The sequence below is a fragment of the Epinephelus lanceolatus genome, chromosome 20 (assembly GCF_041903045.1).
Source record: "Epinephelus lanceolatus isolate andai-2023 chromosome 20, ASM4190304v1, whole genome shotgun sequence".
Lineage (NCBI taxonomy): Eukaryota > Metazoa > Chordata > Actinopteri > Perciformes > Serranidae > Epinephelus > Epinephelus lanceolatus.
The window spans coordinates 5902133-5926163 of record NC_135753.1 but is presented as its reverse complement, the minus strand read 5'-3'; the positions used below and the strand labels follow the sequence as shown (position 1 = coordinate 5926163).

At 40.6% G+C, this 24031-nt stretch overlaps 1 protein-coding gene across 2 annotated transcripts in view; it reads right to left on the bottom strand.

Annotated features, from left to right (window-relative positions):
- Positions 1-2547: 2547 nt before the first annotated feature.
- Positions 2548-24031, bottom strand: part of fars2 (phenylalanyl-tRNA synthetase 2, mitochondrial) — a 274923-nt gene continuing 253439 nt past the window's right edge. For both annotated transcript variants that reach the window (XM_078162944.1, XM_078162943.1), the window contains exon 11: positions 2548-6371. In XM_078162944.1, coding sequence (XP_078019070.1) covers positions 6233-6371 — 139 coding nt within the window. In that variant the 3' untranslated portion in view covers positions 2548-6232. The remainder of the gene's footprint in view (positions 6372-24031) is intronic.

The window sequence follows — 24031 nt, the reverse complement described above, 5'->3', positions numbered from 1 at the left end:
TACCTGTCGGGATTCTTAGGGAAACGGTGGAAGGCCAGGTGCGGGGTGTTCCACTGATAGTTGTTACAGATAATTGCACTACACTGTTTTCTTTTACTTTTTTCCTCCTCTCTCCTTGACATCTTGCATGTTGTCTGGGCGCAACAGTCCAAGCTCAACAGTTCAAAATGGCGGCAGTGCTACCGCAGCACCCCTAGTGGCTGTTGGCAAAAATTCAACGAAGCTTCACCTCTTGGTATCCATGCTCTTTGATATAAACACACAGAGGGATTAATAAATAACGGCCCGTTTATAATGTAGTCTGTTTCAAATGAAGCTGGGAGCCTCTGCAGTTGTGGTGAGTAAAAGCCCCGCCGCTATTTGTTAATGTTATTACTTTATGTCCGACCGTGAGGATGTACCATTGTTTGCTAGCTTGATGCTAATGACAGTAAGGTTAACTCAGCGGGTTGACAAAGTGCCTCTGCTGTTTCACACCATCATTTCCCCCTTTTACTCTGTGTGGTAACATCCCTAGAGGAAATATTAAAAATGCTGGGGTGTTGTTGTCATACAGTTGTCTACGGCAGCAGATGGTTCTGTGTTTCTACTGGTCAAAGTGACAGCTGTGATGGAGAACTGGATCTCAGTGAAGGGCAAGTGGTCCATAACTTTAATTTTGGAGACAAAAAAATGGAGGCTTAGCGCCCTGTGGTCCATTGCCCGATAGGAAATGTAGAATACTCAAAACAGTGTACTCCGAGGGAAGTCGCGGCTGGTCAGTCCTTTGGTGATTCTCTCATAAGTTGGCCCGTACTTCACCGTCCCCGTCATTTGAGGGTTAATGGCCTCTTCGTTTGCGAGGGCAAGGAGGGCGCGCAATTCTTTGTCTCCCCAATTGCTCATCTTTACAGTGTCTTTCAGGTTTGCGTTTCCCTCTTGCTACTAGCTGCTTTTTCCTTCTATTAGCTGTTTCCTGTAAGTCCACCGCCAGTGGAGCATGAGAAAGAGATGTGCAGCGTCATCAGAAGCTCCTCCCACAAGTCATCAGCAGCCCCTCCTGTGGCAGAAGGGCGCCAATATGTTTACCCCTATGCGGTGGAAAATATGCTTAAGAGTAAGGAATGCATAACTTCTCCTACAGTTTGTATGGTGACATCACAGAGTCACATGTCACTGTGAGGCCCTGTTTAGATGACAACAGTTTCTCTAAAAACAGAAAAGTCTGTCCTTTGCGTTTTAAAAAACTTATGCGTTTATATGACGACGTTATTGAAGGCTGCAAAATCTACTGGAAACGCTGTAGTATGCACGCCAGGCCAATGGGTGGCAGTGTAAATTTGCAAAGCAACACCACAGCATGACGTCATGCGCCTGTGCTGAAGCGCCTTCCTCTACAACGCGGTGATTACAAACCAAAACAAAGAAGACACAATGGCAAAAGCATGCACAGATAACTATCTGGATGGACGACGAGGTGGAGTTGCTACAGTAACAGTTCTACACTTCACTTCAAATCAACAGGGTGAGCAGCACAAACAGAACTCGGCATTGTTGTTGTGACGGTCGACTTTCTTGCGCATGCCTAGTGACTGGAACCGTAATGCGCATGTGCGAAAAGTCTCCATTTTCAGAAGAACTGCATATTGCAAATTTACATGACAATGGAGACGCTGTCGTTTCAAAACAATTGCACTCTGGAACCCGTTTTCAAAATGTTGTGTTTTCAGGCACCCAAAACGCTGCTGTCGTGTAAACGATCAGCCAAAACGCAACTAAAGTTTACCGTTTTCAGTTGAAATCGTTGTCGTATAAACGGGCCTGAAAGTACTGTCCAATCAGGTTTGGAAACTGGTCTCTCACTGAGGTGTGCAGTGGGGCATCCTGTGGAGAAAGGGCTAAATGACTTTCCTTTGTTTGAAGAACAAAGAACATGAGGTCTCTTACCAAGTAGCAGAAAGTGGAAATGATCAAGAAAAGCACAAGTACCTCAAAAAATGTACTTAGTTATTTTTCATCGCTGAGCTTGGTTACATTTCTAAAAGCACAGTCTTAAAATGCTGTTCTCATCAATGTATTCAAGATCTCTGCAGCTGTGTGGATTCAGTTTGAATCTATCAGTTCAGTCATATTTATGCCATATGATTGTGATGTTTAATGTGTTTAATGAAGAAATCTGCAGGACTGACAATAAGTGGTCTTCTGTTTTCTAAGTATAATTAGGCAGACTCAAAAACCACAGTTACAGTGTTGAAACATGTATAAAAAAGTCATAAAATCAAAGTATTTTAGATAGTTACGCTGAGCATCTTAAGTTTGAATTCAACTTTGCTCATATGAATACATGCAAGATTTCACAAGTTATGCACATTCTATATGCTGACTTTTGCATTCTAATAAGATAAAGTGTGACTTTTTAAAAATCATTTTATTATCACCTGTAAAATCTGTCTCCTACTGTTATTTCAGGATGTGTAGATTTTTATCAATTTCCTTTGACTTCATCAGCATCTGTTCATGTGAAGTCAGTGGAAACATTTTTGAGGGTAAATAATGATACACAGGGAGAAGCATGTAACAAACAGTTTTAATGTTCAAATCTAAAGATACAAACCCGTCAGAAAACAAAAAACAAAACATACAAACACACAGCTTTAGTTAAAGCTACAGACATTTTCTATTCATAATAATCAAAAAACTTCTCTGATGTTTGGATTTGGTGTTCTGTTTCTGTGAACATCCAAACACCAGACTCTTCATTCATGTTCAGCTGACTGAAGCTGAAGCAGTTGAATAAAGATGAATACAGAACCTGTGAAGGGTTTGTGTTCAGTGTTTTCTCCTCTTGAGTTTTACTACTTTAGTCCTGAAACTGTTAAGAGTTTAAAGTTCAGAACATGGTGACACAAATTAAGAATGTGGATTCTTTAAATTCAGATGGAACATTTCATCTGGTGCACAGACAAGTAAGGTTTTGTTCAGAAATTTAACTCATGACGTTAATTTGAAGGACTTGACTCGTACGTTTTTCAGGGGAAAGTTTAGGTTTTTAAGGGAACACTTCACCCACAAAATGATCATTTGTATATCACTCACCCTGTGTTACATTTAATAAAAAACAAACAAACTTATTTTTCTCACGTGCCTCCACTGTGAACAAAGAATCCAAAAACAGGAAGAAAATTCTTGATGAATTTAAGTCACAGGGGTCCACATTTAGCAACAGCAAACTATTTCAAAAAATATATATTCACCAAATTTTCATCTTTAGTTCAGTTTCCCGATGGAAAAGTCTTTCTGTCTGGGCACTGTTTCACATAGTCAGACCCATCACCACAGCACTGTGTAACATTTGAGAAAATCCTAGAGTCACTGATTTTCTTTCTGCTATAGGTAAAAAAACGCTCTGGCTTGTTTGTGTTTCTTTAAACCAATCAGTGGGAACACACACAGTGACAGGGCTAACTGTTAGCATCATATGGCTAACATTACCCAGAGGCCCTGACACACCAAGCCGACGGTTGGCCATCAGTTAAATTTAGGCGTCTGTTGCCGGTCTTGCAGTATGTCCTGCACCGTTGGCTTCATCAGCGTAGTTGACATTTTGTCTGCTGATTCATCATGTTGAATCAGTGTCAGTGATGGCGGAGTTCACAGGTGAATAAATCCCTCTGATTGTCAGTCCAGCTCAGCGCATGAGAAGAGAAACGGAAGTGAGTAAAATAAATTAAGAGCTAAAGTCAACAGGAAGTAAGGCCAAAACAAACTTGTTATATAAGGTGAGGTTGTTTTACTTTATCCACTGAGGCCTTCAGCAGAAACTTTTCCTGATGGTTTGTGTTATTGTTCACTGGCGCACGGTAAATATGCTCTGTTCTTTCAACACTGGATTATGTTGTTAATGTGGTAACCGGCTAACTAGCATCAAGACGTTCTTCTGGTTTTCCTTTTTGAATGATAAATACAGACAACTGCTGCCTGCTGCTATGAGAGTTATTTCCTCTCATGCAGGCACAGAACATACATGCTAGTTGGCCATCAGCTATAGTGTTTGCAGTGAGTTCATGTACAACTTTTTTTTGCTAAGCCATGGCGACGAATGGCAAAACAGCAGGCGGCCTTAGTCGCCACTAGTTCTCTGAAGTTGGTTTGGTGTGTCTGGGCCTTAATGGTTAATAATGGGTTCAATGGCAGACTTGAGCCATTTCTGTATTAGTGTGAGTTTGTTGGGACAATTTAACAGCCCAGTGCTGGATGTTAGCTTGTGCCAACCAGGCAGACTCTCCAGGTGGAGAACAGCTCCACTGACAGTGGCAACAGAAAGTTTGCTGATCTGGTGAGGAGTCAGGGTATGACTGTGAGAAAAACGAATTGACGTAGCAGATTAACTCAGACTATCAGAAAAGAGATCAACATCTGAAGATTTACAAAGAGGTGGTTAACAGGTTGTTTTATTCGTTATAGATCTTAACAACAATTCACGTAAAGAACAAAGCAGGCATGCCTTGTTGCACAATCCAAATCTTTGTCAAAACTTGCCATTTTCAGCACCTAAGTTGTTAATTTGCAGGTTGTTGTTGTTTACTGTAGTGAAATGGATTTGGAAATGGTGACACACAGAAAGCAAAAGGGAGAGAGGATGCTGGTCTAAATAGTCAGCCAATGGCAGGTTTATAGCCACAGTCTACATGCAGTGAATTAGACTAGCATATGTGAGCATATGACTGGATAAATGAGACTTGGATTGGACTGCACAAGTTTTGTGAGATTTTGTAAACAGATGTTTTGATATAGTTTGGCGGTTGTTAAATTTGGACCCCTATGACTTCAGCTCATTAAGAGTTTTTTTCTGTTTTGGGATTCTTCATTTAGTGTGGAGGAGGCATGTGAGAAAAACAAAGCTTTCTTCACAAATTCAGTGCAACACAGGGTGACTAACTGATGTGCAAATTATTTTTTTGTGGGTGAAGTATTCCTTTAAAAACATTTGAAATCATCTCAGGTTGTGGCGGCACAGTGGTAAAGTGTCTAGCATTGTCACCTCACAGCACGAGGGTTCCTGGTTCAAACCCAGGGTGGGGGGTTCACACCCAGGGTGGGGGAGCCCTTCTGTGTGGAGTTTGCATGTTCTCCCCGTGTCAGCGTGGGTTTTCTCTGGATATTCCGTCTTAATCCCACAGTCCAAAGACATGCAGGTTAATTGGTGACAATAAATTGCCCGTAGGTGTGAATTCACGTTGGTGTGAATGTGAGCGTGAATGGTTGTTTGTCTCTATATATTAGCCCTGCAATAGTCTGGCGACCTGTCCAGGGTGCGCCCCGCCTCTCGTCCAATGTCAGCTGGGATAGGCTCCAGCCCTCCCGCGACCCCCAGCAGTATAAGTGGTCACAGAAAATTAATGAAATGATTGAATCTCACAGTTGTTCAATCATTTAAATCATAGATATTCCCTCCCACTGTGTATTTGACTTGTTAAAAAATTGAATTTGAATGCTGCATATCATCATATTAACCCGATGGCATCTCAAGAACAAAAAGTCCCTGGACTTAACCTTAAAAAAAGAAAAGAAAAGAAAAGAAAATTTATAGGTGTTGTTAAAAATTAAAGCATCATTTCAGTTTATGTCGACCTAAGTCTTATGGTCATAATTTAAGCTGTTACCTCTAAGATAGCAGGACTTAACCTTGTTGAGCATTAATTTATTAACTGATATAACTGATAGAAATGAAGAAAAGTGTTGGAATTTTCCTTTAGTATAAGATGTCAGTGTGAATCTGCTGAAAAAGAGAGAATACTGTTGTTACAGTCATCCTCTCTGGTCTGTGATCAGCAATAGAACAGCTGCTGAGGTTCGGCTGCTTCTGGCTGCCGTCAGAAAATCTGAATCGACACGTTGCAGTGGCTTGAAGCTGCGGTGCGTGACCGCCGACTCAACACACACACACAGGATGTTTTAGGAAATTAGAGATGACACACGTCAAATTTAGACTTTTCAATCTGAAGAGGAGAAAACACAAGATGACGTATCGTGTGTGTGTGTGTGTGTGTGTGTGTGTGTGTGTGTGTGTGTGTGTGTGTGTGTTGGCAGCAGCATCAAAAGCTGAGCGTGACGTTGAAGTCAACACGTTTCCCCCTGCAGCAAAATATAAAATATCACAGCTACAACGACGTGACGAAGCTGCAGCCGAGTGAGTGAGTGAGTGTGTGTGTGTGTGTGTTTGTGTGTGTGTGTATGTGTGCGCGTGTGCCAGTCAGTATCTGCCCTGCACGCCAAGCTCGGTCTCGGAGGTGCGTTCAATTTGCTCCTGGACGAGTCGAACCTCCTGCTGGGTCAGAGTCCGCTCCATGTGGCGGTAGACGATGCGATAACAGTGACTCCGCCTGCCGGTCCTGAGAGAGGGAGAGAAGGTGACAGAGGGGGAGAGAGGAGAAAGAGAGAGCGAAGGGGGTGAGTGGGGAAGAAGGATGGTGAGGGAGAGGGGTGAGGGGGGGAGAGGGAGATGGAAAGAAGAAGGAGGAGGAGGAGGAGGAGGGAGAAGAAGAGAGGAAAAAGTGGAGGAGAGAAGGGGAGCAGTATGAGAGGGAGGGGGAGAGGGAGTGAGGGGGGAGAGAGACATGTCACTATAAAAATACACAGAACAAACAGCAACAACAAAACACAGTGCCAGGTCTGTTTAGATGTTAATTAAAGTGTTATTACTCTGGGAATGAAGTTGAAGAAAACCAGACAACATGTACTGTGTTTATTTTTGCTACATGTGTGTTGTGTGTGTGAGCCACACACTACAAATCAAAAGAACTTTGCAGAACTTTCCTCCCATTCTCTTTCCTTTTCCTCTTCTCTCTCTTTTTCTCTTCCATCACTTGTTTTGTTCTTGTCTTTTCATCCTTAAATCTCCTCCTCCTCCTATTCCTCCTCTACCAATTGACAAAGTGACATACAAGGCAATAAAACACAGATCTACAATAAATAAATACATATCTCTCTCATTCATTCATTCAGTCTCTCAGGATCTGGTGAATAATTGATCATTAGCACATTTGGTGGAAATGTCAGAGAGAGTTGGATAAAGAAAACGAACCAAGTGACACAAACACAAGTGCGCGCGCGCGCGCACACACACACACACACACACACACACACACACGCTCAGAGTCAATGGTATTTCATGCGATAGACTGTGTCGTTGTTGAATAATTGATGTCTCCATTATCCAGCCCACATAGCTGGGGGGGGGGGGGGGGGGGGGCAATACAATGACACCTGAAACACACACATATACACTCATGTACGCACGTACACACACACACACACACACACACACTCACACGTTGCAAAGTAAACTGGAATATGTACAATAAATATGGACACGTTTAGTTATGCATGAAAAATAAGCATATAGTTCTCCGTCATACATGCATCTGACACACACACACACACACACACACACACACACACACACACAACTCAGTAATGGAAAATATACAGGCAGAGGAGTGGTGGACAGAGAAATGGAAGAAAGTAGATTGAAGATGAGTGTGGTGAGGTTGAAAGCAGACAGCAGCTTTGGATACAGTTTACACACAGTATTTTGGCAAATTTGCACCATTGTAAGAAAAAAAAAAAGACATATTATTCATTAGCATCTCCCATTTGCAGTGTACCCATAAATGTGCTGACAACTATCACTGGATTAGTTTGATACTGAAGAGAACTTAAAATGATGATATTTCTCAGACAGGTTCTGCACATATAAGGGCTGTCTTTTTTTCTATGATTTTCAAGTGGATTTATAGACATTTATTGTTTTATATTGGCAAATTGACACCATTGAAAGTATACTGAATTTGTCATTAGTGGCTCCTGTTTGCAGTGTAGCCATAGGTGTACAGACAACTGGATACTTTTATACTAAGGAAAACTTAAAAATGTGATGATTCTCAAGCAAGTTCTGCAGTTGTAAGGGGCGTCCTTTTTTCCCTGTAGTTTCCAAGTGAATTTATTGTTTGTTTGTTGACTATGAACATCAGAAATAATGATATCCTCAGTAAGTGTATGTCATAATGAATCTAAACTGATGTGTTTCATATCTGTGTGCGTTCAGATATGACTTAGTTACGACTCCGAGAACAAGTGTGATTTTTTCCTTGGGGACTAATGGTTTCAATTTTCAACTGTTACCTTCTGACCTCTTGGATTTATCTTGGGACCCACTGCTCTCTACATCTCTATTTTGGGGACATTTAACATCTATTACATTTTTGTCATGAGCCTACAAAAGGTACTGTTGGGTAACTACCATATTTGAGGTACCAGTAACAGATCAAATGTGAAAAGGACCCAAACCTGCTAACACTGAATCTCCACTGTGTTACAGGAATCACAAGAAGTTCATTTGAAAAGTGAGAGAGAATAACTTTTGATATTAACATCTTATTCAGCAGTGTGAAACATGTTTCTGCGTGTGGTGATTTTATCAGAATTTTTTCATGATAGAAACAAAACTCATCGGCATGCAGCTACAAACAGAAGAAGGCCTTTTACTTTTTAAATGAAACTTTAATTTGTGCTTTTCTAAAGGGAAACAGAGAGGATGATAATGTGTAGAGCTGTGCGTGTGTGTGCGTGTGTGTGTGAAATGAGATAGAGTGTGGGGAAATTTTTATCCAAAGCAATTAAAATTCTGTGAATCTCTTGCTGCACCAATTAAACCAAAAGTGAGACAGATCAGCTTGACAACTTATTTTCTGTTCTGTCTTTACACACATCTGACTTTACCCAACACTGTGTGTGTGTGTGTGTGTGTGTGTGTGTGTGTGTGTGTGTGTGCATCTATAAATACCTCAGAGGAGTTGCTCACAGAGGGAGTTCTGTAGGTTTCATTAGAACTGATGAGATACTCTATTTTAGTCCCAGTTTGGACCGTTTGACTGTTTCACACCGAACGTTAACGTCACATTGACTCAGTGTCGCGCATTCATACTTAAGTTGGTTGTACGCAGCCGAGGAAATACATTTGTAGCACATGCACGTTTACTTATCATTATTTAGGCTTTCATTAAACATGATGCAAATTTTGTTGCATGAAACCAACAAAGACGGATGTTGAAACTGGTTTAATAACTGTCTTTATTTAAGTGTTGCTGTTTTTCCAGTGGCTTTTCAGCCCCCAAATGTGGATGTTTTTCGTGCCCTGTCACTGTTTTTTCTTCTGCTTTTAAAGCCCCAAACCATAGCTTTTTTCAGCAGCATTTCAGCCTCCAATGTGGGTGTTTTTAGACAGCAGTTGCTGATTTTCCAGCTGTTTTTTAGCTCTGGGTTTACAGCAGGGACTGTGCCCTCTTATTTTAAGAAAAACATGATCTTTTCCTAACCATAACAAAGTGATTTTTATGCCTAAATCTAACCATACATTAACCACAGCCTTGTTGAAACGTAAAGATTCAAGGTATCTGCTACATAATAACATGCAATTGTTACGTACCTGTGGTTTGCAGAAATGTACAATGCCAACATTTTTTCTGGTAATTGGGTTGTTCTATTTTACAAATTTACATATCAAAAACTGTTTTTTCTCTTGGTACCAAGTCTCAGATATAACTAACAAAACCCACAAATTAAAACACAGTATTCTTTCAGCAGCATTTGTTGTGTCATCTTAAAGGAAACATTTGTTCATGTTGACAGTAATAAGAAGGAAAGGAAAGAAGGAAGGCAGAAAGCTTCAACGAGGTCAGAGGAGGACAGGAAACATGGCCGACAACATCACAGCCAAAACATCATGAAAAAACGAAGAAGCCAAAAACACGATCGATTTGATGTCAGACTCGGGCAGATGGTAGGATGGAGAAAGAAATGGAGAGATAAAGGGATGGAGAGGGGTTGAGCTTCAAAGAGGAGTGTAACGTTACATTCGCAGGGAGGGGAAGGAGGGCGAGAGACAGTAAATGTGACTGGGAAACAGAGTGAGAGAGAGAGAGGGAGATAAGTGGATGATGATGGACAAGCTTGAAAGAGGAGTGTTGGGTTTCATTCAGCCGGAGAGAAAATGTGAGTATGAGATGGAGAGAGAGAGAGGGAGGGAGAGAGATAAAGAGAAAGATCGATAGACAGAAGGAGGTGAAGATGAGAGGAAACTCCTGCAGCTGCCAACGCCCTTGAAAGCATCGTGCTGCCTTCACATAAAGAGCGGAGAACCAGGAGATGTGATACTGTAAGCCCCTGAGGAGGGAGGAAGAGAGAAGGAAGCCTCCTTTTTTCATACATATACATCCCTAATCTCCCTTTTTTTTCTCTCCCTCTGATCTTCATCCCTTGTTTTGATGCCATTCTGTTTTTTTTATCTTTGTCACTTCTCATTTCTTGTTTCTGAGTTGAAGAGACGCAACCCCCCCCAGCTCCTCTCGAGGCTTCTCCATCCTCCTCAAACAAATTGTTCTTTTCTTCTTTTGTGGTTTCAGGTGTTTTTTTTTTTTTTTTTTAAAGAATCACTGTGTGAAAATACAAGCGGACCTGAGAACAGACACACAGCTGGAAGATAAAGAGAACTCAATTATTCATGCCACATCTGTGTGTGTGAGCAACACCCTGTCCAACAGCAAGTGAGTCTGGGTATCGCATAGCATCACGTAACGTCGGACACTCTCTGTCTACACTGAATCCATAAATATACAGTTCTTTTACAACTATGGTCGCATTTGTGATGCAGCTGCTATCTATATGTCAGTGGGTGTGTGTCTAGTGTGTGCATTCATGTCTATATGCAAATACAGATGTGCTTTGGGACGAGGCAGCCATCAGTGGAACCAGCTACCAGTTCCTGCAGATGATTGGTTGATGGACTGAACATAAAGAGCAACATAGTCTCATAGAAATTAAATGTCCACAATGTCTTAACCCCACATCAGGTAGTGGTGGCTCTTAATGTGTTAAAATAAAGTGGCGACCCCACAGAAACAGTGACAATGGAAAGTCGATTAGGGTCCTTTGTTTTGGTGGACATACAAATTCCCTCATTCAACTACATCACCCAATGGGTGGAGGTTAATGTACCCCATGGGTCAGTCCCTCCAGGATTTCATGATAGTGCAGTTGCAACAGATAAAACAAATTCAGCTAATCCCTGTGAGTTCTGAGGGCTGATGCAAATTTGTCCAATCACTGCAACTTTAACACAAACTTGACTGTTTAAAACAGGTGAAATCTCATTTCACGGTAGAGCTGCATGCAGCGAATTAAACTGCTCAGCCTCTTCTTCTGATAACAACATGGCGAAATCTACATCTGGAGCCATGCATTTTTGGATGTTTGAGGAGACACAGTTCATGCTGTGTCAGCATCTGTTTGCCACTAGCTAATGGTAGCTAACTTGTTTGTTGATTGTTTGGTCTGTGACATAAGAGGTCAACCGGAAAAGGAACGATACTAACAAGCTGAAAGGGGGCATATCGCCACCTATCGTAGCGGAGTCGGGCATACTTTGGTCAATAAATCAATTCCCCTCCCCTGTTTGTATACTGGGACAAGGACAGTAGTCCAAGTTAATGGCCTAGTCGAGATATAACCATAGGCTGATATAAGAGACTGATTTTGTCCGTTTGTTGTGGAATGTGGAACCAAGGTTCACAAGCGCAAGTTCTACCTGGAAACTTTTAGCCATACACTGAGAATAGCACAAGCTGACTGGTGTGCAGGTCAGTCGCACTATGGCCAGCATAGTTGGAAGACCTGCTTTCAGGTTCCCAGTCAGCTACAACAGCAACAGAGAGAGTTGTATATAGTATGAGGACGGTGTCGGCACTGCTCCACTGTTGTAGAGTCTGTGAATGGAAACATCCATTATGCTAACAGACATTCAACGGCATCACCCAGATGTGATGATCACAAGACGAGAAAACACAACCTGTATTTAGTATTTTCCGTTTGATACAGTGCAGTTTCTACAGTATGAGACGTGTTTAAAATATTCCTTATTTTGTTAAATAATAAAAATAGTTTACCACAGCTGGCAAGGGACAAAATGTTCCCTCAGTCCTTAGCAGGAGGATTTAGTCTTTTGCACTTTTACTACTGTCTGTTCAACAAAAATGAAAAGAAACAGATCCTATGCAATTGCATTTCTTCCCGCTATACCTCTGAGTGACCTCTGTGTACAGTTACAGGCCTGGTATATACTGATGTATGATGTTTTAAGTCAAATATACGTAAGATCGCTGTTTCACAATTTTATCATTTTCAAATACTTTGTTTCAATATATCGTGCAAAATGCATAAGTAAAATGATTGAGTAAAAAAATAGTGTGATTAAACAGAAAACACACACACACACACACACACAAACACACACACACACACACAACCGAGATGTGTGTATATTGCTATTTTACAGTAATTGGAGTAGATTCCACTCTTCCTCCAGTTCCAGTTGAAATTGTATTTAAAACTGAGGTTGGAGTCATTGGGCTAAAATCCCCATCATAAACTTTGGTCACACTGTAATTCAAGTGGTCTGAGAAAAAAATAGACTTCTACATCTCCTTTTGGCTCTGTTTTCAGGCTTTCAGGTTTTCAGGCTCCTAGCCTGTGATGAGAGAGGGCATTCCTATTGGCTGTTCTAAAAATGCAGATGTACCACCTCGCCAGGAGGAGAGTGGGCAGCAGCTCTGGTGACAGTGGCCTCAGCGGCCACAGTTACAAAAATCCAGCCAGCTCAAACTGTTTTAGTTCTGGGGGACTGGACTAAAGACACTATAACAGAAGACACAACATTACAAGCTGTGCCAGTGGTATGAAATGGTATATACTTCCAATCTCCTGCGTGGGCATGGTCATTTTCCCCCCAAACCCCCACCTCATTTGGAAATGTACATTTAGTTGGGTGGATGGATGAAATCAGATTCACAGTAGTACAAATTTTTGTTCCTTATTTTGCTGCTTGTTTTTATCTGCTAACTTAATGTCTGATATCAACTGAGTGTAAGATCACATTAGTTGTTGTCAGATCTCACAAGATTGTGTTGCTAAAACAGAGACATGTCTTTAGCAAAGTTAATTTTCTCCTGATCTCTCTGTCTGACAAAGTCATGTCAGTGTCAGAATGTTTAGAAAGTATGGGGCTTGTGAAAAATGTGTCCAGTATTTACTTCATTGACTATAGGTGAAGGAAACAGTCATAATCTGTAATGACGTTCACTTATCCCATTGGAATGAACAGACTCCTGCTAGTCTCCTAAACAGGCGGGGCAGTGGCAAAACTCACATGACACAGATACAGGAAATGAATCTAAGTGCGCTTTCTCAGTTTATCAACAGTCGCTGACTGGACAGCCCAGATGCCAGAGCAGCAAACTTTCTGTTGCTGCCATTACACAAGTTAGACCTAGTGCTGCAGCTGGCCACCAGCTAGGTGTGACACCTGGCACTGGAGGGTTTGCAGTGACCTAATTTTAGCCGCTACAGCTGCCAAGAGGGAACTCTACAATGAAATAATATGAAATAAACCCATGTACAGGAAACATTGGGTTACTGTATGAAGCTTGTGCATAGAACCATGGTTGTCTGGTGGGAGGGGCTTAGGACAGAGAGGGGAGAGCTGCAGGCAGCGGATGTATTTTCCAATATTGCCATTATTTTTCTTGCCTTTCCCAGATTTCTTCCTACCCGAGTTTTAGGAGCAACTTAAAAACCAGAAAGAAAACAAAGCTGTCAGACTGGACTATTTATAACTAATGAAAGCTGTGAAACTGTAACAAAGAAGAAGCAGGAAATTAATAAATAAATTGAAATTAAGTAAGGAAGAGATGATGGACAATGTTAAACTAACTCAAAAAATGTGAGAAATTAAACCTGGATTTGAGATTTAGGGGATCTAACATCATGTGATGTATGAAATCAACTGACTTTACCTCCTTCCTCATCCACTATCTTCTTTTCTTTCTTCATTCCTCCTCTCTCTGTACAGATTACATAATTAGATTAAAGTCCATGTTCCTCTTCCTGTCTCCTCTGTTTATCTGAATGAATGAGGACTGGAAGAAGAGACACTCCTCCATCAAAGCACCTCCCATCCCTCTCTTCTCCTTTACTTCTTCCCCCATCCATCCCCTCCATTGGTCCAGAAAAGAGCCGAAATCAATTAGTATTCTATTAAGTGGCTGTGATGTGTGTGTGTGCGTGTGTGTGTGTGTGTGTGAACCGGAGGCTCTCTCCTCTCGTTAATCTCCCCACTTAGATCCTTCCTAATTGGGAGGGACAGCCAGACGGAGGTGACGGAGGACGGGAGGAAAACCACAGGGCAGGAAGGAAGAGGGAGCTTTGAACAAACGTAACGCCGCTAAATGCACAATATTCATGAGCACGTATAAATAAATGTTGTTGTTATGAATATGAATGAGTTTGGCTGTCATCTGTGCTGCTGGAAATACTTTGAAAAATCCTCTATGACAAGCTGCCAGAGACAATGTTATTCATTCTTGTTAAAAAAAAAGATCTACATCTTAAAAGTCACGCCAGACATCATCACATGACTTCAACACAAAAACAGAGTCGGATATTTAAAGGAATACTCCCCAGAACTGTATTTGGTACAGATTTGTAGGAAAGCCTGAAGTTTACCCTCCTCTCACCTACTTATACCCAAGCTGAGAACCTCCTACATTTCATTGAAGTGCCTTTCAGCATGCACAAGAAAGAAAGTCATCAATCTAAGTCCTTCAAGGAATCTGTGATTTTTTAGAGAATTAACTCAAACCAACCACAATATTTGTGCACGTATTTTCAAATAAAGAAATTATGTCACAAGCAAAAAGAGATCAAACTGCAAGAAAACTGGTAGATTTTAACAATCCAGATTTCTGTGCAAAAATAATCCAAATCAGTACCTCTTTTATGAGCAATAGTCAAACAAAATCAAGCTTCACTTGTTACTGGACAGGACTCGGCTTACTTAGAACTTTTGATCGCTCTGACCAACCAGCCCTTTCTCACTCCAAACTTGTGAAAGACCACCGCTTTGACAGTGATTTTAGAGTCAGACACTGACGCCAGAAGGCACCTTTCACGACGGAATGATATGCTGCTGGGTGTCGTCAGTTTGTAATCTGGCTGGATGGAACCTTTCGCAATGTTGTGATACGCCATCAGTTGTAACACACAGTGTTAGTCAATGAGGTGGCTGGACGGCACCTGTTGCGGCGGAATGATACACACCTGAACGGCATCAGTTTGAAATGCTGCCAGTGACATAATATAAGGAGCTGGAAAGTCCACATAGGGTGGGTGGCAGGGGTGGTATTTGCATACAACAAACCCTGGACTTTTACCCGGAAGCCCGCTGTTTGGTTTCTGTTTGAATGTAGAGCCAAACCTAACTACATGCTTTTGTTGATGTCCCAGCTTTGGTAGTGGTGGTGTCCTCTCCCATGAAAATTTGAATTTCAGAGACTTTGTTTCCTGCATTGTGGTGACTTTTAAATACTGTGACTACCAAAATAATAAAAAATGTAGCAGCATTTTTATGTTGCACAAATTTAATTTGGTTAGTTTTTGGGTCATGCCCCTGCTACACTACTGGAGTACCAGGGGCATGAACCAAAAAGCGACACAGCAACAGTGAGACCAGCTACATTATCGCCAAGTTGCTGTTGTGCTGCCAAAATGCTTGTTAATGTAGTTATGTTGTGATGGGCTTGTGTTTGTCTGTTATAGGCACTATACGAATACTGTTGTATCACATGAAGTTCCAATTGCCATGTTACTCTTGTTTCTTCGACGCTTAGGTCACACTGGTTGTCTCTTGTAGAGATGTGTACTACTGATCTGTATTTGTATTGTTGCTCAAGAAAATCAATAAAAAGATATTAAAAAAAAAATGTATTTGAAGAAATTTTATAGAACTCACCTCTTTACACTTTATTCATGCTTAAAGTAAAACACATATAAAGACGGGCTGCACTGAGCGACAGGCTGTCTGATGATGCTCCACCCTCTTGTCCAAATATGGTCACTTCCATAAAACCAAGATGGCAACTGCCAAAATGTCAAACTTAAGGCTTCAGAACTGGAGTCAACAAACCAATGGGTCATGTCACGGTAGCTACATCCATTATTTATACAGTCTGTGATTTCTGCACACCATAGATACTTTGCATTTGTACATTATTATGTAGCTGCTATGTTGAAACTTATGGTTAGGAAAAGATGTTTTGGCTTAAAATACCCACATTTGTTGACACAATAGCTACTAGAAAAGCACGGACAGGTGGGTGAAATGCTAGTGAAAATGCTTTGATGGGTTGCCAAAAAACAACTGGTGGTGTCATCCACCATCCCCTCCACCTCCTGATCACTAAGTCAGCTCGTATACTATTTCACTTTAGAGAGAAACCTACAATGCCAATTCTTCTGGCGACTGGGCTGATAAGGTTATTATTGTTGCCATGAGGAAAAACCTTAACAAAGCATTTATTTTAACCCAAACCTCGATCTTTCCCTCAACCTAACCAAACCTTAACTGTAGTGTTCATCATAAAACAGGTTCATTTATTTGTAACGGTTCTGGAAAGCAAAGACAACTGATGTTGTCCCGCTGATGGTGGTGTCAGTACAGAGAACTATTACCTCTTTGTCCTAGAGGACAAAGATAAACAACATTTTTCCAATAATTTGTTGGACTTTGTTGGGTGTCCTCCAAACCATCATCTGTCATGCTTTAAATCAATGCAAAATCAAATCACAACACCCTCCTTAAATACTGCAGAGATTGTTCTTTCTTTCTTACTGAGCGTCATTAAAACATGGCGGCTCCAGAAACAACTATCTTTGTTGTGCAAGACTGACTTTACTGTTGATGTTATGGATCATAGGGACATTTTCTCAAACTGGAGCTGACGGATGTGTTATCTTTGTTCAGTTATTCACAAACTGAAACCGAACTTTATATTTGAGCCAGATTTGTCCTTTCAATAAAAAATCTTCCTCTAATAGTATCAATGTGTGGTGATGATGCTCTGTTAATATCATGGGAATAAAGATAGAATTTGAAGACGTCTGCTGTTGGGTTTCTTCTGGTGGAAAATAAATAAATGCATAAATAAAAAAATGCCAAACAAAATCAAACAAAATCCGGAAGGCAGATATGCAAACGACTGCCTCTTTCTGAAGCCGGCCTTTTAGTCTGCAGAGTGAAGAGAGAGCTCTTCTCTCCCTCAGTTGTTTATTTGGCCTTTTTTTTCTGAGGAGAGGAGGCACGGCGGACTAGAGCCAGAGCTGCCTGTGATCTATTAATACATCTGCATAAATTAGTCAGAGCCACTCTGTAGCAGTTAGCCGGCTGTGCAGGAGCTCTGGCTCTAGTCCGGAAAATCCGCCAGGATTCTGTCCACAATCTGGCGTTTGTCGAAGGAAAGTGGCGACTCTGCTGCTCTCTCAAGAGAAAGCTCGTCTCATCTCTACAGCAAAGTCAGAGGTTACAGTCTGTGCCGGGTTGAGGGTTTGAACCTTGGCTGTTCAGTTGCAGCTGTGACCAGTTCCTGGACATGTGCTTATGAACTGCTATAAATATGCGTGTAGTCATTTTTTGAACATACCAAAGCAGTCTCAAAAATGGACATTTATTTAACTCTAACAAGCTGAAAACATCACCATTAAATGAATCAGTATTCATCCACGATTTCTTTAAAGGCTACTATGATAAAAGTGTGAAAATCCCAAACTTCTCTCAAAATACAAAACTAGAATTACCGTCTCACGGTTGTATACCTCTGCAAACCAGCCAAGTTGCAGTTACAGTTCACATCCATGTATGTCCAGACTCATATGTAGCCATAACAGTTGACAATGCTTTAAAAATGGATGTTGCTGCAAAGAAGCTACATTTTCTAAAACATGGATGCTTCACACTCATCTTCCCCCCGGCAGCACAGACGATCTATACAATCAGCACAGTTTCACGATTAGAGTCACCAATTCAGTATCTGACCAAATGTCTCCCCTTCTGTTCCTGAGATATGACGTTGAATGATGGCTATGAACATTATGCTGTCACAATTAAGTTGACCTTTGATCTTTTTACCAGAAAATGTTACTTATACTATTAGACATTTGTGTGAAATTTTGTCATAATTAAGGTATGAATTCTGGCCAAAAACATTTTTTGTAGTGTCACAGTGACCACCAAAATCTAATCAGTTCATTGTTGAGTCTGAGTGGACTTTTGTGTCAAATTCAAAGAAATTCCCTCAAGGCCTTCTTGAGATATCCTGTAAGAGAATGAGATGGAAGCAGGGTCACAGTGACTTTGATCCTCGACCACAAGAATCAGTTAATTCTCAAGTTCAAGTGGACATTTGTGCCAACTTTGAAAAGATTCCATTTAGGTCTTGTTGAGATTTTGCGTTCATGACAATGAGATGTATGCAAGGTCACAGTGACCCCGACCTTTTGCCTCCAAAGCCTAATCAATTCATCTTTGAGTGCAAGTGGATGTTTTTGCCATATCTGAAGGCATTCTCTCAAAGCCATTTTGAGATATTGCATACAAGAGAATGAGACATATGCAAGGTCACAGTGACCTTTGATGAAAGCTTATCATCACTGACTTAAAGTGGATGTTTGTGCCAAATTTCAAGAATTCCCTGAAGATGCTCTTGAGATATCATGTTAACAAGAATAAGATGGACATATGTATAGACAACCCAAAAACATAATACTTTTGGCCATGGCTAATGCCGGTGCAGGGGCATAATGGAAACAATGTGTCCAAAAAAGGTTCAACTCAGAATTGTTTATTTCTTGTCTTTATGTTGATTTTGAAAATAGATGTTTCATTTAAAGCACATTCAGGCTTACAGACAGGTGTTTGAGGCATTTTGGTTTCATAGGCAGCTATTATTACAGAGATTGCACAGTGATTTATTAGAAGAACTGCATCTACAAAAAGAGGCATCAACTGTTTTTTTTTTTTTTTTTTTTGGTATATTAGGTAATATTTAGTATATTTGTACCCCTTCCATATAACCTTTCTAATGTAACACTGAATACTAATATAAAAAATACTTGCAGGCTCGCTGCGAACAACACTCGACTCGGTTGCACCTCTTAAAAAGAAGTTAATGAAGCAAAGAAAGTTCACTCCTTGGTACAACTCCCAAACCAATATTATGAATATTTGAAAGGAATTGGCTATTAACCAAACTGGAAGAATCTCGTTTGGTCTGGAAAGAGGTGTAGGCTCAAAACATATAGGAGGGCCCTCCGCAATGCCAGAGCAAACTATTACTCATCATTAATAGAAGAAAATAAGAAGAACCCCAGTTTCTTTTCAGCACTGTAGGCAGGCTGACTGAGAGTCACAGCTCTATTGAGCCTTGTATTCCTTTAGCCCTTAGCAGTAATGATTTTATGAGCTTTTTTAATGACAAAATTCTAAGTATTAGAGGCAAAATTCATGACCTCTTGTCCTCACACAGTATCTATCTGCCCTCAAACACAGCTGTAAGACCTAATATATATTTAGATTGCTTCTGCCAGATTACTCTTCAACAACTGATTTCTTCATCCAAGTCATCAATGTGTCTCTTAGACCCCATCTCAACTAGGCTACTTAAGGAAGTCTTACCTTTAGTTAATACTTACATATTAGACATGATCAATATATTTCCATTTCCAGGTAATGTACCACTGTCCTTTAAGGTAGCTGTAATTAAACCTCTACTAAAAAAGCCCACCCTGGATCCAGAGGTGTTAGCCAACTATAGACCAATATCTAATCTTCCCTTTCTTTCAAAATCCTTGAAAAAGTAGTCACAGACCAGCTGTGTGATTTTCTCCATGATAATTTATTTGAGGAATTTCAGTCAGGATTTACAGTGCATCATAGCACTGAGACAGCACTAGTAAAAATGACATATGATCTTCTGATTGCCTCAGACAAAGGACTCCTCTCTGTACTTGTTTTATTAGATCTCATTGCGGCATTTGACACAATTGATCATCATCTGCCACAGACACTGGAACACTTAATTGGCCTAAAAGGTTCAGCACTAAGCTGGTTTAAATCTTATTTATCTGATCCATTTCAGTTTGTTCATGTTCATGATGATTCATCTCTACGTACTAAAGTTTGTTTTGGAGTTCCACACGGTTCTGTGCTCGGAACAATTCTATTCACTTTATATATGCTTCCCTTAGGTAACAACATTAGATATCACTCTGTAAATTTCCATTGTTATGCGGATGATACACAATTGTATTTATCCATAAAGTCAGAAGAAACAGATCAGTTAACTTAAATAATACCTTAAAGACATAAAAACCTGGATGAGCACCAATTTCCTGATGTTAAATTCAGACAAAACTGAAGTTATTGTTCTTGGCCCCAAACAACTCTTTAGAGACTCTTTATCTGATGATATAGTTTATCTGGATGGCACTGCTCTGGCCTCTAGCACCACTGTAAGAAACCTCGGAGTAATATTTGATTTGAAGATTTGTCTTTTAACTCTCATTTAAAACAAACCTCACAGACTGCGTATTTTTGTCTTTGTAATATTGCAAAAATTAGGCCTATCCTGACCCAAAAAGATGCAGAAAAATTGGTCCACGCTTTTGTTACCTCTAGGCTGGATTACTGTAATTCTCTATTATCAGGTTGCTCGAATAAGTCTTTGAAAACTCTCCAGCTAATCCAGAACGTGGCGGCACATGTACTGACAGAAACTAAGAAACAAGATCATATTTCTCCTGTTTTAGCTTCTCTGCACTGGCTCCCTGTAAAATCCAGAACTGAATTTAAAATCCTTCTCCTAACTCACAAAGCTCTAAATGGTCAGGCTCCATCATATCTTAGAGAGCTCATAGTGCCATATTATCCCACCAGAACACTGCGCTCTGAGAATGCAGGGTTACTCGTGGTTCCTAAAGTCTCCAAATGTAGAACAGGAGCAAGAGCCTTCAGCTATCAAGCACCTCTTCTGTGGAATCACCTTCCTGTTTCCGGGAGGCAGACACCATGCTTGTTTTGGACCAGCCCCTAGTTATGCTGGCATAGGCCGAGTCTGCCGGGGGACCTCCTATAATACACCGAGCACCTTCTCTCCTTCTCCCTCTCTCATTTTCTAACATTCATGTACTGTTACTGCATCTCGCTAACTTCACTCTACTGCATGTCACTAACTCGACTTCTTCTCTGGAGCCTTTGTGCACTGTGTGGCAGGTTAGCTCGTATCGCAGCTTTGCCTGGATTGTGTGACGTGGTTGTGCTGCTGCCGTGGTCCTGCCAGATGCCTCCTACTGCTGCTGTTATTATTAGTCATACTTCTACTGTTATTATACACATACGATTATTACTGTCACATACATATACTATACTATACATATACTATCATATATTAACATTAACATATACTTAGAACATACTGTACCACAATAGCCATTATTATTATTATTATAATATTATTATTACTTAAATTAATATTGTTGTAAGCTACTGTCATTACTGTCTGTCCTGCATCTCTCTCTCTCTGTCTCTCTTTCTGTCTTATTCTGTCATATGGATTACTGTAAATTTATTATGTTGGTCTGTTCTGTACTACATCTATTGCACTTCTGTCCCTCCTGGAAGAGGGATCCCTCCTCAGTTGCTCTTCCTGAGGTTTCTAACGTTTTCCTCTGTTAAAGGTATTTGTTTTTTGAGGGGGGTGTCTCCTTATCCGCTGTGAGGGTCCAAAAGACAATGGGATGTCGTATGCTGTAAAGCCCTCTGAGGCAAACTGTGATTTGTGATATTGGGCTTTATAAATAAAATTGAATTGAACTGAAGAAGAAGAAGAAGGAGAGGAAGAAGAAGAAGAAGAAGAAGAAGAAGAAGAAGGAGGAGAAGAAGGAGAAGAAGGAGGAGGAGGAGGGAGGGGAGAGAGAAAAGAGGAGAGGTGGTAAAGAAGGAGGGAGTAGGAGGAGTGTGAATTATTAACAGGACTGTCACTGTAGTAGGGAAGCCTGTCTGTCAGAGGACGTAATAATACACACACGCACGCACGCACGCACGCACGCACGCACGCACGCACGCACGCACGCACGCACGCACACACACACACACACACACACACACACACACACACACACACACACACACACACACAGATCATCTTATCAATGTTTCAATCAGCAGAGGAGCCAATCTGAGCTCATTAATTATTCCTGAGACTGGAACCTGATTGGTCCATGAGGGTGATCAGAGTTTACTACAAAGGTTCTTCTACTTTTTTCTGTCTTTTGTCCTTATGTTACTTGTCTTCTTCCTCTTTGCTTTTCTTACTTCTCTATTAATTTTTTTTCTTTTTACTTCCTTCTTTCCTTTTGGTCCATTTCTTTTGATCCTTACTTTTTACTTTTCAAATTTTCCTCCTTTCTACTTAAGCTCTTCTTTTTCAACCTTTCTCCAATGACCCCATTTATGTCTTTTTCCTTCCTCTATCCATTTTGATAAAAATCCCCTTTCCTTTTTACTTTCTTCCCTCTACTTTCTTTTCTTTCCACTATTCCTCCTCCCTTATTCTTTCTCCTCTATTTGTCCTCCTACTTTTTATTATAATACCTCCCTCCATTTCATTCCCTCCTCAAATCCTCCCCCTTATTTCTGTTTTCTTCTTCTATCGCTCAATCTTCCTCCTCCCTTCCTGTTTTGCTTTCTTTCTTCCCTCATACTGCTTTTTGCTTCTTCTATACCTCTTTTTAATCCGCTCCTTACTTTTACTTTCTTTCCCCTTCCACATATCGTCGTTTTTCCTTACTTTGTCTTTCAGTCGAGCCAACTGCTACGTTCACCTCCCTGTTTGATTTCCTGTCTTTTTATCCCCATGTCCCTCCTTTCTCCTTCCCCTTTTCATTCATCCATCTTTATTCTTTGCATCCTCTCTTCCTTCCCTCTTATTCATTTATCCTTCTTCTATCCCTCCTCCTATAACCTCCTTTTTAATTCGCTCTGATCCTCATCCATTTTACATGCATTTTATAGTTCATTGACTTGGAGCCTACGCCATATCCTGATGTGCACCTCGCCAGAATTGTACCTACGCGTTGCGGTGATGCAGACCTCCTGTCTGTGACTGTATACTGACACCATTTCCCTCAGTGGAAACGAAGCTTGTAGTTTTAGTTCACAGATAAGAAACAATAAATTGTGAAGATAGTAAGACCTCCATTAAAACAGCATTGTAAGTCTTGTGTGTGATTTATCCTTCAGAGATTTATACTTAGGGATTTATCCTGGCTTCATATGAAAAGAGGAAATCTCCGCTTGTTGCTAGGCTAATCAATACAATGTAAAATGTCAGAGGCTTATGCTAATAATGTTAGCATGTTGTATTTGTGTAAAATAATGTGTTTAGTACAGGACAGTTGTTTTGTCAGTAAACTTTGTGAGCTGTAATGAAGCCAGATTGGCTGTTACCTTTGTTAAATGTTGCCGTTGTCCTTGGTTTTATATGACAAGATGAGAAGATTGTTAGTTGCTAGGCTAATTTATACAATGTAAAATGCTATAATGTTATAGTGAAGCCAATTTGTGTACTTGTGTTTGAAATTGTGTCTATTAAGCCATATTTAATGTGTGTTTTGGGTGTGTTTTGAATCAAACTTTACAGCACTTCACAGAAACCTCCGCCGCTGACTAGTGTTTTGGAGGTGTAACTGCAGAGTGACAAAGACACACCACCGCACAAGTAAAAATGCTCACAGCGGCATAGGTGACGTGCGTAGGCTACGTACAACCATAAATCCCCTTTTACTTCGTCGCTTCTTACTTCTGCTATTCATTTTTCCAATCCTCCAACTACTTTCTCTCCCTTTTACTTTTTTCTTCCTATTTCTTTCCTTCTTCCATTCCTTTTCCTTTGCTCTCCCCTCTTTCTTCTTCTGTGATATTCATAATTTATTTTTTCCCCTTATCTCCAGTCCTTTCCCCTAACTTCATTCTTTCTTTTTCTTACCCCATTTTCTTATTTATCCCTTCACGTCAATTTTTCTATCCTCTTCTTCCATTTCACTTTTTTCC